Source organism: Etheostoma spectabile, chromosome 16 (genome assembly GCF_008692095.1).
Source record: "Etheostoma spectabile isolate EspeVRDwgs_2016 chromosome 16, UIUC_Espe_1.0, whole genome shotgun sequence".
In the NCBI taxonomy this organism is placed as follows: domain Eukaryota; kingdom Metazoa; phylum Chordata; class Actinopteri; order Perciformes; family Percidae; genus Etheostoma; species Etheostoma spectabile.
The window spans coordinates 21,466,397-21,487,938 of record NC_045748.1 but is presented as its reverse complement, the minus strand read 5'-3'; the positions used below and the strand labels follow the sequence as shown (position 1 = coordinate 21,487,938).

The window sequence follows — 21,542 nt, the reverse complement described above, 5'->3', positions numbered from 1 at the left end:
ATTATCTGTATCCGTATCTGTACTCGGACTGGGCGGGGCCTAACCAGGAAGTGGACAGAATTTAACCCGGAAGTGGGTCTGGTTCTCTTGAAATGGGCGGGGGCTTTAACCGGTATGTTATTTAAGCATGCAATTAAAATGGGTTGATCAGAAATTGTTATATTTATTGCTGATTAGAAAACTATTTACATGACAGCATCAAGCTTCAGATCAATGGTGTTGTCATGGTAACAAAGAAACTATGAACAGAACAAGCTTTGCAACAACGAATACAACACATGCGGTTGCAATTATGAAGTAAAATGTAATGAACAAGAGTTTTCATACTCAATATAACTTTCTTTTTTTAACTTTACATTTTTTTTATGATCAGTGTGATTTTTGCTTTTGGTTCTTTTTTATTTCCACACCAGATATGTGTGAATGTGTGTGTGTGTGTGTGTGTGAGTAAGAGAGAGACACACAGAGAGAGAGAGAAAGAGAGAGAGAGAGAGAGAGAGAGAGAGAGAGAGAGAGAGAGAAAGAGAGAGAGGGGGGGCGGGGGCAGATGCTGTTTCTCAGATCTGCATTGACTTTAATGAAGCCAGCTGCCGGTGCGCGTGTGTGTAGGGGGCGCTGTGACTATCACAGAACGCAGCGCGGTCAGCTGAGAGTTTTATTCCATCCGAGTACAGATATTTACTCGTATTACTCGTATAATACTTGTACTCGGCAAAAGTGCTTTATCCGTACCGGATACTCGTTTCAGCCGGGTACTCGGATCACCCCTAGTTGTTATTTAATCACGATCTACTGCACTGTTAAAATCCCTGCACTGTTCACTTTTGCACTATCACCATTGCACACCACAGTCTACCATAGTATCTCACCTTATCATGGCCTTTACATTTCTGTGAGTGATTTTTATTTGTATTCTTAAGTACAGTATGTGTGATATATGTATGTATATGTGTTTGTTGTGTTATGGTTGTGTCTCTACTGGATGCCTAAAATTTCCTTCGGGATGAACAATCTATCTATCTATCTATCTATCTATCTATCTATCTATCTATCTATCTATCTATCTATCTATCTATGTCAGTTAAGGTAATCACAAAGATAGTGCCACGTACTATATGTGTGTGTGTGTGTGTGTGTGTGTGTGTGTGTGCACATCTTGGTCGGTCATTCACTGTCCCTCAGGTTGTGGCATGTTTGTACACACAGTGAATCGGCATGTTAACATCATTTCAGTCACCAGGGTGAAAGGGAAGACCCTTACATAATGGGCCTTGGAGAAAAATACAGTGTGCTGTCAATAAAAACACAAGATAGACAAACACTCCATAAGTCATATGTAACATCTAGTCAGGGAAAGTATTTGATACGAGAATATTTATGGGATAATGTAGAGCGAGAAGGTCATTGTTGCCAATTAGAACCCTGGCAGGGCCATGTAGGACCCCGATATACTTCACAAAGGTCTGTGCTACATACAAACGGTCTGATATACGGAGAAAAAAAACAGACTGTAGAATGCTGTGATTGACCAATCCTGATTAAGTAAATACAATTTAAAATAAACATGCTTCAAGCTTTTTTCCTGGTAGTCGGCTGTGCCAGACATAACGCAACGGAGTAAAATGTCAAATGTCAACGGAGTAAAAAGACAGCCAGGCAGGCAGGCAGGCAGATAGGTAGCGTCTTAGCACATTGTGAGTCTCAACTCGTCGAGGTGACAGAATTCGTCAGTGAGCGGCTGTGGGCTGAAAGACAACAGAACATCTGAGTCATTCTGGCAGAACACCACGATTACCCGTCCTCCCCATCATCTGTCTGTCTGTCTGTCTGTCTGACTCAGTCTGAGAGACATACTGCCACTCTGTTCACACAGAAGTCGGATTCAGTCCTCACCGTCCACACTGGCGCTTACAAGTGTCTTTCCAGACATTATAATTATGATACAATACAATGAGCTAACATATTTGAGCCGATATCATGCAAACCTTTAGCTACACTTAGACTTTTAATCATGAGTAATAAATGAGGACTTGACAATCTTGATGATGGTTGTTTCTGTGTTCTATCTTTTAAGATAGTTGGAAAGGAATTTAAGGTGGAAATCAGGTTTGAAGAGGCAATATTTGATTTGCAACAATGGCATAATAAATGGGGTTTTCTGCTTCCTCAAGTCCTTGTTTTTGGCCTATGCAACTACGACCAACACACTCTCACTCCCAGCCTATCCCGTCCTTGGTGTCACATTTTAACGCGGTGGGTAACCCTTCAACACGCAGGTTAGTCCCATTGTTAATTCAAACAACACTACTTTGTTAGGTTGAGGAAAAGATCGTGGTTTGGGTTCAATTAAGTATGTTTGTTACCTAACTAATGCCCACCTCACACCAAAGAACTTTTCAAGCGATTCCGCTGTCTGATATTCAATATTCCAATATTGGAATGAAGTCATGAGAGTCTTGCTAGAGTTGGGCGCGCTCCCGTCGTCTCAATCTTTTGGTGTAAGGTGGTTGTAAAACTCAGTCTGAGTCAGTCTTTATCCATCTTGAGAGAAAGAGGAGGACTTTTCTTTTGAAACAAAATTTTGAACTGAGCCATGTTGGTTTTGAAAAAGCAGACTTTTTTGAAGGAAACGGATGATTGGGATCACCGACTTTTCTCAGAAGTAAAGGATGACATGCATTATGAGAAAAATGTACAGGAAAAAAGGTTAGTTTTAATGACATTCCGACAAAATCAAAAGTGTTTGACGTCATTATAAGTTTTAAAGCAAGACAAAAGCACTTTTCCTCTTCAGTCCCCCTACAGGTTGAAAGCGGAATTGTCCTTTACCGCTGTCTCTACAGACTACAAATCCGCTATCTGATCTGGAAAAGTAGAAAATCAGAGTGCGTTTATAGCCGGTAGAGAGCCGCAAAGCAAATGCAAAAGTGCTGTTGAACCACTGAAACAATTTTGGAAATATTATTTTAAAAGGTACAAAAGAATCTTTTGTGTGGCTTTAACCCTTGTGTTGTGCTCGGGTCAACTTGACCCGTTTCAAAGGGTTTTATATCAGAAATATTAGATTTCTTTCAACCAAATTGCCCTAAAATAACATGTTTTATTTACTTTTATAGCATTTGAATTCTTTTTTTTATGGTTTCCAAACAGTATCCGGACTAAACTTTGACCTCTACCCATCTGTGATACACTCAACATCCTCAGATCTTAACTATTTGTCAAAATAATTCTTAACTTTTGCCTTTTTAACAAAAAACTTATGTATAATTTGATCCAAATGAGGTTTGAGGACCCTGAATTCCAAGAATAAGTGTAAAACCTGTTTTAAACCAGCTCAGGTTTTAAAAAAAGCGCCAAAAGCATGGAAAAAGTTACAAATAAATCAGAAAAAAATGACAAAAACATCGGAAAAACATCGTTTGAGCAATTTTGACCTGGAAGGGCAAGTTTACGCTTGGAATGGCAAGTTTATGCTTGACGGGAAGACAAGCCAATTGGAAGGTTGGTGGTTCGATCCCTGGCCCTGCAGTCCCACGTCGAAGTGTCCATGGGCAAGACACTGAACCCCGAGTTGCCCCCGGTGCTGCGCATCGGAGTGTGAATGTGTGTGAGTGTTTATCTGATGAGCAGGTGGCACCTTGTACGGCAGCCTCGGCCACAGTGTGTGAATGTGTGTGAATGGTAAATGTATCCCATATGATGTAAAAGCGCTTTGCGTGGTCGTTAAGACTAGAATAAATACAGCACATTTACATCACAAGGGTTAAGTCTTGGTAGTGAACCGACCAATGGGCACGCTCCTTCCAGCACCAAATAGGATGCTTTAGGGTTAAAACTCCTAGAGACAGTGTTGTTTATGGTCGCTGTAGCGCCACGCTACAAGCTAAATACTAAATAGGGAACGTTGCCAATTGTCATTCAACGGGAAAGTTTCCGGTGCATAAACATAGACCCCCAGGTACTGCCACTCATCTGCATGTACGGCGCAACAGAAAATGGGCAAACAGTCCCTTTAAAGTTACCAGCTAACGCTAGCAGTAGCTTAGCTTGGTTACATTTTTCAAAATGAATCTAGTTGCAGTAATGCAATGCGTCTCCCTGCAATCTCCCCCAGTCTTTACATATCCTGAAAGTCTTTGATTATACATGTGAGACATGAAAACTATTTTTCAAACTGTAATTATGCAACACTGAAAGCAGAGTTTTGCGGATTTGACGACTTAGCGAGTTTTCATACTCATGCTGTCAAACAGGTTGCTGTGAGTCGGCTGTGTGATAACTGGCTGGTTCTACGGTGGCTACAGAACTTTTTTGCTGACTTTTGTAGGTTATGCTGACAACAAAGTGTCCAGAAAAGCAACACAAAAAAAAAAGTTTGAGAAAAGCAAGAAAAGATGATGGACAAAAAGCGACAAAAACGTCGGAGAAAGACGCAAAAAAGACAGAAAAAGTGTCAGTGTCCGATATCAGTATCGGAGTTTTATTTGCCTGATAACCGAAAAAGTTAATCAAAAAGTGCGTTACTTGAGCTCTGCTATAGCTCTGTGTCTGTCTCTCTGCTTCTCTTTCGGATTTACTTTTTGAATCTTTTACTGGGTATTAATGTTGAAGGTTTCTAATTCATGAAAAAATTGCTTAAAGCATTTAAACAAAAGTTTGTGTTGGAGGCTGTAACATTCCAAAATCTTATTTGATACGATTTTCAATCTTACTGTATATGCATATCAGTTAAATACCGGTTTCATAACTACTAATAATCAGTATGGGTATTGGCTGACCCCTAAAGGTGAGCATACTGTCTTTTCCAGCCCTCATGCTCGTTTTCCAAAAGTTTTAGAGGAGTCACGTGAGAGAAGACTGGGGGGACACGTTGGATTTGAGTTGTCTTTGGAAAGGAGAGGGAGGAAGACAGACAATGAAAAACAGAAAGGGACACAGCTTCCCACAGAGAAATGGAGGGGAAAATCAAGCGAAACACATGAAGGGAGTGCTGATATGAACAAATCGCAGTGTGGACCGTTAGGAGGAATGCAGTTAAGGCAGTGTTGAGCAATTAGCCCTGAAACATCTAGCAAAGATCCACATCAGGTTAAAAAAAACACCAATGAGTTTCAACGTCAGCAAAAACAGAATGACACGTGATAGCTCTGCTTCACTGGTGATAATCACCCAACTGTTTTTACTGGAGGTTAGGCTGCTTTACATTGGTAGAGACTGAACTATTTAAAGAGTAAAGTGTTTCATGAAGATTTGTCCAACTGGGAAATTTTACTTATAGGTGATGATACATTTTACCATTAAATACTGTTTCAGTATTCAGTATGTACAGTATATGAACTAGGGCTGCATTGTTGTCGCAATATGCACATAGCAAAACGCTGCAACATGTATATATATATATATATATATATATATATATATATTATTAATTATATATATATATACACACACAGAACAGTTGAATGAAAATATCAGTACAAAAATGCACTATAAATTTTTACTGTCATTATTTATTTTTATGGTGCCTTTTATATTTAATATAATGTTACTTTAGTGCATAAAAGAATGTTGAAAAAGCTTTCCTTTCAGACAATTGCTTGTATTGTAGAAGAATACACAAAGCAGCATAAATGCAGAACTGAGTACAATTTGATATCTGTTTATGTATAGGGCTGTAAAGATATGCGATATGACACCAAAATCACAATACTCAGATGCACGAACCTCTGTCGCGGAGTGAGAAGGCAGAATTGCGACAGCACCTTTATAGTAAAGGCTAACCTTACAGCAACACCAAAGCACTTTTCCTCTTTGGTCCCCCTACAGGTAGGAAGGGGAATTTTACATTACCGTTAACAAACTAAGGTCTATATAAAAGAGACTTCAGATACAGTATTAGGGGACCACTAAGGTCTATATAAAAGAGACTTCAGATACAGTATTAGGGACCACTAAGGTCTATATAAAAGAGGCTTCAGATACAGTATTAGGGGACCACTAAGGTCCATATAAAAGAGGCTTCAGATACAGTATTATGGGACCACTGAGGTCCATATAAAAGAGGCTTCAGATACAGTATTAGGGACCACTAAGGTCTATATAAAAGAGGCTTCAGATACAGTATTATGGGACCACTGAGGTCTATATAAAAGAGACTTCAGATGCAGTATTAGGGAACCACTAAGGTCTATATAAAGAGATTCCGATACAGTACTTATGGACCACTAAGTCTATATAAAAGAGACTCAGATACAGTATTAGGGACCACTAAGGTCTATATAAAGAGACTTCAGATACAGTATTAGGGGCCACTAAGGTCTATATAAAAGAGACTTCAGATACAGTATTAGGGAACCACTAAGGTCTATATAAAAGAGACCTTTACATACCTAGGAGACCACTAAGGTCTATATAAAAGAGACCTCCGATACAGTATTAGGGGACCACTAAGGTCTATATAGCCTACAAGCATCCAAAAAGCACCATGTCATGGGACCTTTAACGTACAAAAGAATTTTTGGTGTTGGATCAATCAATTTGGAATTAAATCAATATCAATAACTAAAACAATGTCATGTGGCAGAAAAAACTTAATTAAAAAAAGTCCCGAAACCCATTTTTACACCCAATGCCGCTACTACAATGACTCATCAACACTGCTTGTCGTATAGCTCGGGTAAATCACCCCCCCTTCCCCCCCTTTATGTTTTTATCTCTTTAAAAATGAAAATGAAAAACATTTTTGTCATTTTTACCACAATACATCTTGTCAATGTACTACACTTTTAGTTTTAGTGGTTAATCAACAACAACAACAAAAATGGATTAGAATACAAAGTGGCAACATGCTTAACTTTTCCTGTTGTACTCAAAGTAGTTGTCAAGTAAAAAGTAACTTTACATAAGGGATAATATGCACTTCCGTTTGTAAGGATTTCTGATCATTTACCTGTTGCTCCTCAGTGAATGGGGACTGTAGGACGTGAACTTTGTCTTTTATCAGCTGCCGTAGTTTGTCTAGCGAAGCAGGGAAGTCCTCTCTGTTTCTCTGGAACTTTGGACACTTTGAAAGAAAAGAGAGACAGACAGAGTATTTCATCAACTTTCATCACAGTAACCCTCGTACGTCAACGTCTATCTGCGTTTTGTTTCACAACCAACAGCTTTTGGCAGCAATCGAACACCTCTGGGAGTCTGATCCTAATGGCAGCTGATATTGGTGAAAACATCTTTTAAAGCTATAGTGCGTAGTTTCTGTCTCCCCATGAGAAATTCTAAGTTATGACAACAAAACTGTCGGTGCGTCCACATGATAAAAGCCTTCGTGACCTTCGTGAGCACCCCTCCCCCATTCAGTTGCTAGTAGCCAAGGAGGACACGGGGGATTAAAATACATGATACTCTTGAAGAGGAAATTATCTTCACTTGAGTTTCTGCGCGGGGAAGTCACCGGACGTCACAATCTTCTGAACAAAGCCATACTAAGAACTCCAGAGAGAGCCGTGTGGAGCTCATGGTCTTAATCTATTTAGGCAGTATTTAGGCTATAACCAACTTTAGAAATTGTTACTTAAATCATTTCAGAAGAATTACATTCGGTAATTTCTCCAAACCTAAAGCCTTAAAAAGAACAAGTTGCGGAAACCTCTTCTAAACTAAGACTTCAAAAGGAACCACCTTCAGCTAACTGTCCAAATACTTGCTAGCTAGCCCATTGTTTCAGCAGAAACTTTTAAAATGAAACTTTATCTCACTGTTCTGATGCTATTTAATAGCTCGGAGCTATACAAGGTTTCTAAAATACTCACTGCAAGAGTCGGAGAGAGAGGAGTGTTCATGATGACAGATGGACTCGAAACTAATTTCCTGACTGAGCTCAGACCACAGGGGGTTCCTGTGTGTGTGTGTGTGTGTGTGTGTGTGTGTGTGTGCTCCACTGCTGGGTACATAGAGATGACCCTAACTACAACCTCCCCACTGGCCAGAATGGACAAGCAGAATGAGAGAGAGAGAGAGAGAGAGAGATAATGTGGGTTTGCTAGTTAATATCCGGCCAGAGTTTGTCAGGGTTTCTGTGGTTGATTGATCAGTTTACTTATTTGTGTGTGTCTGTGTGTGTGTGTGTGTGTGTTTGTGTGTGTGTGTGTGTGTGTGTGTGTGTGTGTGAGAGAGAGACAGAGATAAAAAAACACAAGCTATGAAAGAAGGGAGGAGTCCAAGACTTCTTAAGTGAGACCCCTTTTCCACCCAAATGCCCAAATTTGTGTCAGTGTGTTACTTTTTTTCCAATGAAAGTAGCTAGATGATGTCATATGATCATTAAACCGGACCAAACTAACTACAAACTAAATATGTGGAACAAGACGTGTCTAAATTCCAGACGACATTCAAAATCCATACTATATTAATGCTTTTAGAAAAGCATATTTTGCTATTACTGCCCCAACACTAAATATGAAACAATATAAACAAACTAGTCCAGTCATGTAGTCGCCAAGGAATAATAAACCGTGACTAAACCTGAGGTGGGGTTTGATCACAGTTCCAGTTCCCCCCCCTCCCCCCACCCACCTAGGGTGTGTCTGGGTGGGGCCTGATGACTGTGGCAGGTTGCCAAGTCAGACACACCTTGATAAGCAGGTATGAGAAGGGCGGGGCCTCCCTGCATGTCTGCAGCTTTCTCCCTTTTTGTTGACTTTGTCCTTTTGTTCTTTTCATGCAGGCGCGCGCGCACACGCAACACACACACACACACACACACACACACACACACACACACACACACACACTTTTATGTAACAAGATTAAAAGGCTGAGACTCTGCCAGATGCTCCAGTCCAAACATTTATACGAAAACTGTGGGACAAGACAAGATGTAGTTTGTTCTGAGTAAGACGTTAAGATCTAAATGGTTCATCCTCTGGGGAGCAAGAATGAAATCAGATCATTTCAGGCACACATACATTTTGATATCCATAGTCATCATGGTGGAGCAGTAAAGCTCCAGTCACCAAAACGTATTGGGATTCCTCCTTTGGGAAGCATGATTATTCACAGCAGATTTGATGGAAATCTGACCTGTTGTTATAGAAATAACCTTTCTATGGACTGAAGTGTGACCGCTCTGTGAAGTCTACTACAGTATTCAACTTAAAGTACTGTTAACTAAGTATCAAGTAGTGAAAATAAACTTTGTTTGAAAACTAGTTAAAGCTGCATTAATCAGTTCTTTTTTGGATAAGCACAACAAGTTAAACATCCTAGACCTACCTAAATATTACAGCCCAAAATTGTTCTAGCTAACATGTTAGCAAGGAGCTGCATACAGCATTATCATCCTATTTACAGTAGAGCCATGTTTGTGGCCACCTGATGCAGTCCAATGTTAACTTTTATTTTAGCTCTGTTTTGGTCTCTCCACCTCTTGGAAAAATATCCGTATATTTATATATATATATATATATATATATATATATATTTGGCTGCCTGCCCATTTTTCCGAATGCCGATTATTCTGAAAACCCAATAATTCAAAAAATGTCCTATTGGCCTAAAAGCCCATAGTCTATCCTGGAAACAAAACCTCACTGCTGCGAAGGCCCGTTGCTTTGAAAACACACACTCTGGAGTTAGAGTTCACTGACCTTACTATTTGCCAGGCTGTATTTTTCTTCTTCTTCTTGTAGAATTCCAGCAGTAGACACTGCTAAGCTTATAAGTGTGCTCCACAGGTCAAAGATGGACTATATTCTTACATGCAGTCCTGTGTCACGCAGGAACTGAAGAAAAAAGCCTCAACTTCAAGTCCTGCCAGTCTAACAAAGAACTTTTCTTTCTGCCCCATCCTTTTTACATTCTAGGAAAACCTGCCTTACAGTGTCAAGACTCCCACATTTACACAAGCCAGAAACATGTTTTCCTTCAATGAACAAAGAGGAATTTAACCCACAGTGCCCCAGTCTCAATCTACACAGTGCAACTGAGTCTCTACGGGACAGAGAAGTATAGAGGCATCTCTTCTTACTGTAACTACATTGTATAGAGAAGTAGTGACTACCCCTGACTTCCTTTTCGCACCCTCTCTGCCATTCTTTCATTAAGCCCTCTTTAATTACTTCTCTCAGTTCCACTCTCCTCAATGATACATGCACATCTATTGACATATTCCTCATTTAACAGATAAATCACAGATAAATTATAACGTATAACTTTGTATGACTCATAAATAACTACTTACAGCTCTTCTGTGAACTTAGTGAAATAATCTAAAGTGGTCTTTTTTATGGGAAAACTGATTGGACTATGGGCTTTTGGTCCAATGGGAAGTTTTTCAAACTCTTTTCGGAAATAATGGGTCTTCAGACCAACGGCATGGCTCCCTCTTTAGCAGCAAAATATTCCACTTTCTTCATCATCTAGTTGTTAACTTTGTCTGTTGTTTGACGACAAGCGGGTATAGTAGAGTCAGAGCTTGTTGTTTGAAAACAGCTGCCAGCAAATAAATGTGCTGTAAAACTAAAACAATTAGCCAAAAAAGGCTAAAAAGTTCCGTAGAGCTGCAGGTTTGGTGAGAATTCTTAGTGGGTTTGTTATTATGAGTGATTTACATTACACATATTTTTTGACCAGGAAGTTGTATTATGCAAGCTGCAATGTCAATTAGTGCAGATTTTAAGGTCCAATGGGTAATTTATTTACTGTAATAAATACAAAAAATGACCCAAATGCATCACCAGATATTAAAGAAGCATGCATTTTTCTGACAATAATGCTAATGCCAGTATTTTCTCCTGTGTTTGTGTTTTGGCTTTTGTGTTGTTAAAAAATGGCATGTTTCAAACAGTTGCGTGACCAGAGAAGTATCAAACCCTTGGTAATTATTGTAGATGTTTTTGAAAGATGGAGACAGCTTAGAGCCCATAAGGACTAAGGACACAGGGTTGGCTAATTTCCTTCTGAACAAGTAGCTAAGCATTAGCTTTGAGTAATTTATCATGGTTAAAAGTGACGGGCATTTTATGTCAATTCTACATTTGTGTAGCTACCCACATTGAATTATATAGCTATATTATATAGCTAACTTGGTTACTCGCAAAAACAAGTGAGACACAGCCAGTAAAGTGATCCCGACAGGTCCTGGCTAACGCCGCCATGCTAACCCTGCTAACGGCTAACTTTAGCGGAGGGCCAGGCAAGAGGGCCACGGCTGTTTACGTGTAGCCTGATCAGCAGCCGTAGCCGACAATGGTGAGTTATTTTAAGCCACACTTTATTGACTGGCAACATAGCTAGCATCTAACGTTAGCTACTCCGCCGTACCCGTGAAGTAACGTCTGGATATGTGAGACAAGCGGCTAGCAACATTGTAGTGAATGCTGCGGTCTAAGCCTGGCATCCGACATGAACCTCAAGTCTGGGGAGGAGGGGGCGGGGGAGACAACTGTCTCCAGTATTTTGTATTTGTACTGCAGTAACTATTTTAAACCCTAGCTGTCAGACAAATGACCGTAGTGAACGTCCGAACTTAACATTTCAGGACAACTACAACTTAACAATCTGCAAAGCAGTGTTGGTTCTGCAGGAATGAAGGAAGAGCTTTCCAGTAAAGTATTTAAACAAAAACTACTTTAGTATAATTAAAACATAGTAAAAGAGTTTCTTTTTCCTCGTTGAAACACACTGCCAGCAGCTCGGAGGAGTGTCCCATTCTTTTCAGATGAGCTACTGCAGACTCTCCCTGTTTGAACAAATAATATTATGCAGTCAGGTGAGGTTGCATCTCCCCCTTCAAGTTATGAATCACAAGATCACCTCTGTTATTTACATAGTCTGTTTAAACACTGTATATGCTTCCTATGTTATGTGTAGACTTAAAAAAAATAATCTTAATATTAAATTTGTTTTTCTTTCTTTAGAAATCACACTTCACTTTTCTATGCTCAATTCATTTATACTATTTTTATACAAGTTCATTCATATAGGGCAGTCAATTCCCAGAAAAGAAGAATTACCCCCTTGTGGTTGAATGCCTCCGCCAACTGCAGTCAAGATGCAATTTACTAGGGATGAGCGAGTACAGCATTATCTGTATCTGTTTACCACATGGATTATCTGTATCCGTATCCATACTCGGACTGGGTGGGACCTAACCCGGAAGTGGTCAGATTTAACCCGGAAGTGGGTCGGGTTCTCTTGATATGGGCGGGGGCTTTAACCGGTATGTTATTTTAAGCCTGCAATTAAAATGGGTTGATCAGAAATTGTTATATTTATTGCTGATTTGAAAACTATTTACATGACAGCATCAGCATCGAGCTTCAGATCAATGGTGTTGTCATGGTAACAAACAAACTATATACAGAACGTTTTGCAACAATGAATACAACACATGCGGTTGCAATTATGAAGTAAAATGTAACGAACAAGGGTTTTCAAACTCAATATAACTTTTTTTTAACTTTTAATTTTTTTATGATGAGTGGGATTTTTTTGTTTTTGGTTCTTATTTTTTTTTTTATTTACACACGTAGGGTGTGGTGTGTGTGTGTGTGTGTGTGAGTAAGAGACACGAGAGAGAGAGAGAGAGGAGAAGAAGAGAAGAGGGGCGGGGGGCGGGGCAGCTGACAGTTAAAAAAAAAAAAAATCCCCGACGGCAGAGACGCATCGGGAGTCACATTTAAACCAAGCAGCATGTCTGAAACCCACGTTCACCAGAAATCTACTGGTTACTATGTAAGGACTACAAACCCCACGTTCACCAGAAATCTACTGGTTACTATGTAAGTACTACAAACCCCACGTTCACCAGAAATCTACTGGTTACTATGTAAGTACTATAAACCGAAGTTAAAAACAAACCTGAAGCTGAAGAAACCCTAAACGTTAACGGAACAGAGAGAGAGAGAGACAGAGAGACAGAGAGAGAGAGAGAGAGAGCAGTTCTCCGTGTTCTGTGTGTGTGTTTGAGCAAAACACGAACAAACATCTTCAACTCAGCAGCACAGATTGATCGCGCTAGTTTCAAGGTGGGCCCCCTAGATTAGTGTCACCAACGTAGTATCCAAATGTGAAATATTGTCACAATGTCTCCATCTGTTCCTGAGATATAGCGTTTAATAATGGCCAGAAAAGCATTTTTTGCACATTATGAGAGTGATAAAAAAATTGATAAAAATTTTCATAATTATTAAAGTGTGTCAATTGTGACCAATGTCATAGTTTGGAATTGGAGGAAGGGATTTGAGGAATTATCTTTAGTTGTTGCCAAAACTGCATTTTGTGAGGTCACGGTAAACTTGAATTCCAAAATGTAGTCCTAAGTTTGTGCCAAGTTTCTGGAAATTCCCTCCAGGGGCTCCACTATCATTACAACCCTGGGGACACATCCACAGTCAGCCCCCAGCCCGCTAGCAGCCATCCACTATCATTACAACCCTGGGGACACATCCACAGTCACCCCCCAGCCAGCTAGCATTCATCACCTCATACAACTGAGGGACACACACAGTCAGCCCCCAGCCCGCTAGCAGCCATCCACTATCATTACAACCCTGGGGACACATCCACAGTCAGCCCCCAGCCAGCTAGCATTCATCCACCATCATTACAACTCTGAGGACACATCCACAGTCAGCCCCCAGCCCGCTAGCAGCCATCCACTATCATTACAGCCCTGGCCCAGGGACACATCCACAGTCAGCCCCCAGCCAGCTAGCAGCCAGCCACTATCATTACAGCCCAGGCCTGGGTACACATCCACAGTCAGTCCCCAGCCAGCTAGCAGCCATCCACTATCGTTACAGCTTCGGCCCGAGGACACATCCATTTCACAGTCAGCCCCCAGCTAGCTAGCAGCCATCAACTATCATCACAGCCACGGCCCGGGGACACATCCACAGTCAGCCCCCAGTCAGCTAGCAGCCAGCCACTATCATCACAGCCCCGGCCGAGGACACATCCACAGTCAGTCCCCAGCCAGCTAGCAACCATCCACTATCATTACAGCCCGGCCCCGGGGACACATCCCCAGTCAGTCCCCAGCCAGCTAGCAGCCAGCCACTATCATTACAGCCCCGGGGACACATCCGCAGTCAGCCCCCAGCCAGCCACTATCATTACAGCCCCGGCCTGGGGACACATCCACAGTCAACCCGCAGCCAGCTAGCAGCACACACAGTCAGCACTTAACTCCGGTGCTAAGGATGCTGACGGCAGTTTACTGGAGCATTGGGAAACAGACCCGGACACCCTACACTCTAAGAAATAAATCCGTGAAATAACAGAAACAATACCGACAGCTCATTACCCCGACTTTCTATCGTAATTAAACAGAATTTAACTGTGTCAGTGGTAAAAAAAATAACGCTTTCTGTTATATTGTAAATTAACAGAAATAAAGCTGTCAATCACGTACAAGGGACAATTTCTGTTAAAATTTACAGTCATAAAACTGTTAATTTACAGATATTTCTTAGAGTGTAGTCAGAACAGCGGCCACTTGTAACGTTAGCGACGCCTCCGTTAGCGTTACCAGTGCCCTACCTTTTGCCTTTAGCCGTCTTTACAGTAAGCTAAATTTACCAGACAAAACAGCATTAAGGTCGAGTAAAGATGTGGTAGCCTTGGATCTGGACGGGAAGGATAACTCTGGGAGTTGGAAAGGGTGTGTTGGGATTGTGTTGCAACTTCAGTTTTATTTTCCATGTTGTTACAGCCCTAATCAGAATGTATCAGATCACTGGACTAAACATGTCCTAACCTTATCTGCCTATCTTATTACAGGTCAGAAGTCTTTTCACCTGATAACCCCACAAGTCATTACTCAGCAAACAGATCTGTGTGTTGCAAAATACATGAGGGAACTCCCTTACCCAGCATGCCTTGCTCATGACTAATAACTGTGGTATGTCACCTTGTGTGCTGGTACACTTTGATCCCGCAGCAGCTTTAAATTGGGATTGAACAGCAGGAGACACCCTGCAGGCTCATTAACTGACCAGGAATGTTTCACATTGATGGTAACAACTTTTAACGAAGGCTCTTACTTCACGAACATTGTAAAAAAAAAAAAAAAATTAAAGTGTAAAATCTTTTTTAAATACATTGTCTAGCACTAAAATAAACATGAATAAGTAGGGTGAGTATTTTCAAACTTTCTTGAATTTTTCTTCAATAAAGAGAAACGCCCAAAGGAAAAATGTGAGTTCTTATTTGTGAATGACTCTTTGCCTCTGGCTAGTAGCACCCTTAAAGACTTTTAAGGTAAAGCCAACACTTCCTTGTTTTGCAAAAATATCATTTTCTCATTTTCACCAAGCTGAGTAAAAAGTATTATAACTACTACCCTTTTCCTAAAGGTTACACCCAAAATATTAAAACTGAAAAAAACATTTGTGTGACAAATTGTGTTCAATTTACTGTAGCATCCCCGCTAACAGTATTATTTTTTAGCCAGCTTTGTTCGCAATAAGGGTATCATATCATCAGAATCTCATACCGGCCCATACTTGAAATGTGCTCTCTTTAGTAGAAATGAACTTTGGCTTGGGGCTAATCCAAGTGGATTGTGCAGTATGGCATGCATCTCTCTCTCTCTCTCTTTCTCTCTCTCTAAACACCAACTATCCAACTACATAAAACGGTAGAACTAGTTTGTCTACTCTGTACTTGATGCGGGGAAAAAGCAACATGTCACCTCTCCTGTATTTGCTCTCCCTTCTTTATCTCTTCCCCTCTTAATGGGAGCAGAGCCACACCGGTTCCTGTATTACATCTCTCTCTACCCACTCATTATCGGTGTAAAACAAAACAAAACAACCAGTTTCTGCAGCCTCTGTGCATCTAGTGCACGGGAAAATAGAGGAAGAAAAAACAAATTTGGCACCGAAATGCACATCACAGCCGAAGTTTCCATAAATTTCTTTCTCAGGATTTTAATGCCGTCTTCAAAATAGGGAAAAGGTAAACAGTGAGAAAAATTTGTTTTTCACACATCACAGAAATGGTAGATTAACTAAACAACTGATAAAGTGCATTTTAAACATAACAATAAATAATAATAATAATATTCTTGTAACACCACTCTGTCCCTTGCACATGATGAACACTAGACTGATTAATGGCATGTTGAAACCGCATACAGGTATTACATCTGGTTATTATAGGCTAGGCCTAACACAGCTCTCTCCACCACCCAATTGCATCCTAACACACACACACACACACACACACACATACACACACACACACACACACACACACACACACACACACACACACACACACACACACACGCCACCCACCAATAAGCAAACTGCAGCATCGTTATCGTGCACAATTGTCCTCACTGGTAAAAAAGTCTAAAGCAAAAGGTTAAATGTTTAGGTTTCATTTATTGTAGAAGCAACACCATAATCATTACAATAATTTAAATAATTCTCCAGCCCCAGTGTATGCAAAACTAATTACGTGCCCGCAGACAGACAGACAGTAAAAGTAGGAAAGATATGCAGATGATGAAGCCTTGCAAACTCTTTCACTTCCATAACTAGAACATCTACAAAAACAACAACAACATCTACTCTCCGAACAGTGCAGCTCCCACCCAGCACCCACCCAGCCTGCACCCACTCGAGCCCTCCGACGAGGCTTAATGAGTAATAAGCACTGGGTGACCACAGTCTTGGAGTCAAGCCAACTTTCCCAGATGCCAAATTGAAGCCTGGAGGTACTGCATAATGCAAAACAACACTCATTAAAACTTGGAGGGGGTAAAAAAACAAGGAGTGATAAAACGCAAAAATGCACTAAGATGCATTTCAGGAAAAGCTAGGTGGCAGTTTTGAAATGACGGAGATGAATAATTAGAACTCTCAGGCATCCATTAGCAAGAGAAATTACAAGATGTAGAAAATGGGCTCCAAAACACACTCATGACCCGAAAATGTAAACCGTTTGCACTGAACATTATGTTAAGGTGGGGGATGTGGGCTTTGGAAAGGCTGATGAAATGGGCTGAAAGGCTTTCACTGCAGAAACATACTGGGAAGCATTTTGATGAGTTCAGCGGGGTAACTCGTCAGTTTGCAGTTTAACGAAAGTAACTGTAAAACGAGACAAAAAATGGACAGTGCAATGGCAAAATGTGATACAATAACACAAAGATACATGTCTTAGATCCAACGTGTTATTTGGTTAAATTGAGAATTCTTGAGTTTTTGTACAAGGTCATGCTAGCTGCTCCTCCATGCTTGCAGTCTTCATGCTAAGCAACAGGTGCCGGCTCGAAACTTCATATTAAAGCTTTAAATTAATTTCATATTAAAGCTTTGGTGCTTAACCTTTTGAGTTTAATGAACATCCGTTACATTCAAGCCATCGCCAAATAATTAAGACTATTAGCTTCACACAACGCTCTCTGGACTTCTCACTATGAGATATCTTATTGTGTTGTTCGGTGACTTTCCTGCGCAGATGTTCTATCATTACCTCTTCTGAAGAGTCCATGTTTTTTTAATCCGCCGGGTCCTCCTTGGCTACTAGCAACTGCGTGGAAGAAGAGAGGGGGTGGAAGGTTTGTATCATGTAGACGCGCCGGCAGTTTGGTAGTCATTACTTAAAATTCTTAATGGGGGTGACGGAAACTATACGCACTGTAGCTTCAAGCATACACACGTGGCTAGTGTTCTCTTCATCTAATTCTCAGCAAGAAGGCTCCCTATTCAAGCACACTTCATCATGCATCACTTCCTAAACAGCAGGCTGTTGTAATTGGTGAAGAGTTGGGAGAACAAACCATTAACCAGATATTTTCCTTGAAAGAGTAATGCCCAAGTGAATCATGGGTATTCTGGGAAGTGCGAGTGTCTCGGTGCCTTCACTTCAAATCACCTGCAAGCGTTACATATCTTAAATCTTCAGTTCAATGCATTCCAAGTGAAAGGTTCACATTGTACAATAAGAAATATACTAATAATACACTTTTCTTGTGATAATTTAAATAATAAAGCCATAACTCTGAACTCACACATGCACTGACTTCACTTCACAGCCCACCCCCGGCCCCTAGACTTTCTTCTCCCACCTACTATGCAATTTCATACAGACCAATATTTAATAATTAACCATATAATCTCATTAGGAGTTCAATATTTATTTATTTATTTATTTATTATCAATACTTAACCATTTAATCTCACCACAGTGCAATATTTATATATTTATCATTAATTCTTAACTATTTAATCTAATTATTGTGCAATATTTATTACTCAGAACTTTTGATACACCAAACTATATTTTTGCTTAATGCGTTTACAAACCCTTTATCTCTCTACCACTTTATATATGCATATAATTGCTTCCAGGACTGTGCTCCACATTCCCCCCCCCCCCCCCCCCCCCCCCCCCCCCCCCCCTCTCTTTTTTTCACTTACTTTTTTTATTTTTTTTATTTTTGTGTTTTGTGACACTGTAAACACAAAATCTCATTGCACAGGTACTGCCAATTAAGGCATTCTATTCTATAATTTGTAATTTCTTTGACTTTCATGCCAGTGGAGTGTTTCTAAACACTTTCAGGCTACGGGAGATCTTACCTGGGCTTTAATTTGGCAGTTAAACCAGGATTGAAAGGGTGTTGTTCAACTTTGACTCTACTGTGATTTGCGCAGAAGATGCTGTATCTCATCAACAGAAGGGCCCTCCTGAGACATCCTGCCTACCACCTGCTCATTCAATGCTAATCCCAATCCTTGGAATCCATTTTTGAAGATGCCTTCATTTTTCTTATTTTTTTTGTCCACACTCTTCTTCTTCCTCAGACAACACATTCCTCTCCTGTGATGACAGTGGCACGCAGAGCTGACAGAGTCTGGTCAGATCCACCAGAGAGCCACTTACTGTGGACATATTGATTATAATCCACAATTCCACAATATGCCAATGTTTCAAATTTAATGCAGGTCATGTTAGTAGCATATTCCGGTTGGATATTCTGAATAAGGACTTTTTTTTCCCAAAATAGCAATTGGGAATATGCGTCTTAAATGGGTTTTCCCAGCAGTTTACGGCCTTTTGCCTGTTTACGGCTCACGGTCAGCTCTATGCGTTGCTATGGTTACTGTACACAAACCAACCAGCCGACAGTTTGCAAGGCTGCAGACCTGACAAGTAGGAGAAAAACAGCTACTTTTAGACATAATTGAAGACTTGGATAGTAACAAGTCTTTGGACCTGAGCACACATCGCTACGCCGACCTTTTCAAGAAGCTGGTTGAAGGAATAAAAGGTGGACGCTGTCTTCGTACCTTCCGACAAGTCCACCACGTGGAAAACTTTGGAAGAAAATCATAGTTTGCACGGCTACATGTAAACAGGAATAATGGATTATTCATTTTTATTAGCCATGTAAACAGCTTAGTCGGAATAACATCTTTTTCGGAATTAGGGCAAAACCGGAATATTATTTTCATGTAAATGTAGTCACTTAGACCTAAAACCCCATGGCAACACAAAACAACCCTACTCAGGTGTTAGATACTTGGCACTGAGAGGACCTTTAATGTGTAGCCTATTGAAGTAGCAACCTTTTTTATTTAGTCTCCACTTTCGATGCCATGCTGCCCTGATTGATCGCATGTCAATCAAACCTAGTGGGCGGTTCTTTCTGGGGTTTTTCTGTTTTGGCGTGTTCCCACTACATGCAACGCAAATGTTTCGCTAAAAGTTTCTTGAGCATGTATTTGATCCATGGAATGCAATTAAATCAAAGCACCCTTTGTTCATTTTTGGTTCCCACTGCTGTAGTAAGCATATTAATTCAGCCGACCTTTTACTTGCCCGTGTAACGCTAGTGATTGTTAGCGTTAACTATTAACCCGCCATTATTACATACAAGTACTTTTGGGGCGTGGATAGAGTATGAACACAGAGACAGCTTCAACTGTGTAACTTGGTCTACTTTTTAATGACACTCCGTCCAGCGTAGAACAACTCAAGACTCATAACAAAACATGCTTCAGCATCTCATCATATCCCTCCGCCAACCTAACTGTTGCTGAATTAGCGGCAGGGTACAACGTGTTAGATAGTCCCTTGTCAACTCAAGGAACAGAATACCCGATGAAGCTACAATTAATGGAAACATGTGACTTATTTCAGAAACCCTAAAAAGTAAATCTGTTAACTAAATATTCACAAAACAAATCTCATCTTCCACTAGATACAGTAGGCCTATATATTTATTGATTCTGAAACAGAGGGACAGGTGCTCTGTAGCTGCCAATCAACACAAATCAGGATAAGAGATCTATTGTGAAACCATTGGTCCCATATCACTCTGAGACATGTCCAAAGTCTGCTGATTTACAACTTTGATAGCTCACTTAATTAAATTTGAATTAAGTATGACAAATGGATAATGCAAGTTCATGACCTGTCTCTACTTACGTATGAATCCTGTTATCATACAATATGTAGGGGCCATTCAACAAAGTCATGTCTTGCCTATGTGTACAACTTCTTCTAGGAATTCAAAGAATTGACATCACATCAATGAAAATGTATGCAAGAGAAAATCAATCAGAGAAAAGTGAGTTTCTGCCAGAAGACACACACACACATACACACACACACACACACACACACACACACACACACACACCACTCACACACACACACACACACACACACACACACACACACACACACACACACTTTGGTGTGTCTGTTTATATCCAAACTGGGACGTTACCATTCCAAACAACTGTGTGTGTCTTTGCCACTCAAGGCTCACACCCTCATTCCTAACATACCTGTCATCTCCATCCACCTTCCTACTTTCCTATGATTCACTGTTGAGTTGCAGGTTGTAACATTATGGCACACTCAGTCAACACTCAGTCAGGACCCTCTACACGTCTCTTATGTGGCACAAGGTTTTTTAACATGTTTTCCCTCATCGTGAGAAGACTAAATAGGGACCAATGACCATGTTGATAAGCCATTAGGTAGGATGCACTTTAGCACTTTAGTCTACTGTGATGAGTGAATGATATAAGTTTTCATGCAAACACCTTACCATTCAGGATGTGTTGTTGAGGGATACTTGACACAATGCTAATGCTCCTTGATCATGTTCACAAATTCAGTTTTGAAGTTTTAAGGGCCCCCTTTAAATTGCCATGTTAGACTTGCCCAGACCTCAGACATTCCACATTTATTAGTGACAGTGACATCCTTCACTGTACTGACATGCAGCCTTTTTTCAGATGAACAAAAAAAACAATAACCTCATCAGAGCCTACACTCCAGTGCTTTATGCTAACAATTTAGCACTCAACAGTATGTAAGGTGATAGCAAGTCTTTGGCATTAACTGTGCTGTTCATAGCAAGCTCCATGCTAACACTTTAGCATGCACTGTGATAGCAAGCTCCACATGCTAACTCTTTAGCATATACTCTGATAGCAAGCTCCCTGCTAACTCTTTAGCATTCCCTCTGATAGCAAGCTCCCTGCTAACTCTTTAGCATGCTCTCTGAT

General features: G+C 40.5%; 1 protein-coding gene across 1 annotated transcript in view; it reads right to left on the bottom strand.

Annotated features, from left to right (window-relative positions):
- The window catches only part of LOC116704735 (myosin-16), a 127,227-nt gene that overhangs the window by 59,314 nt on the left and 46,371 nt on the right, over window positions 1-21,542 (bottom strand). Inside the window, exon 9 of the mRNA XM_032540343.1 lies at window positions 6,950-7,063. Coding sequence (XP_032396234.1) covers window positions 6,950-7,063 — 114 coding nt within the window. The remainder of the gene's footprint in view (window positions 1-6,949; window positions 7,064-21,542) is intronic.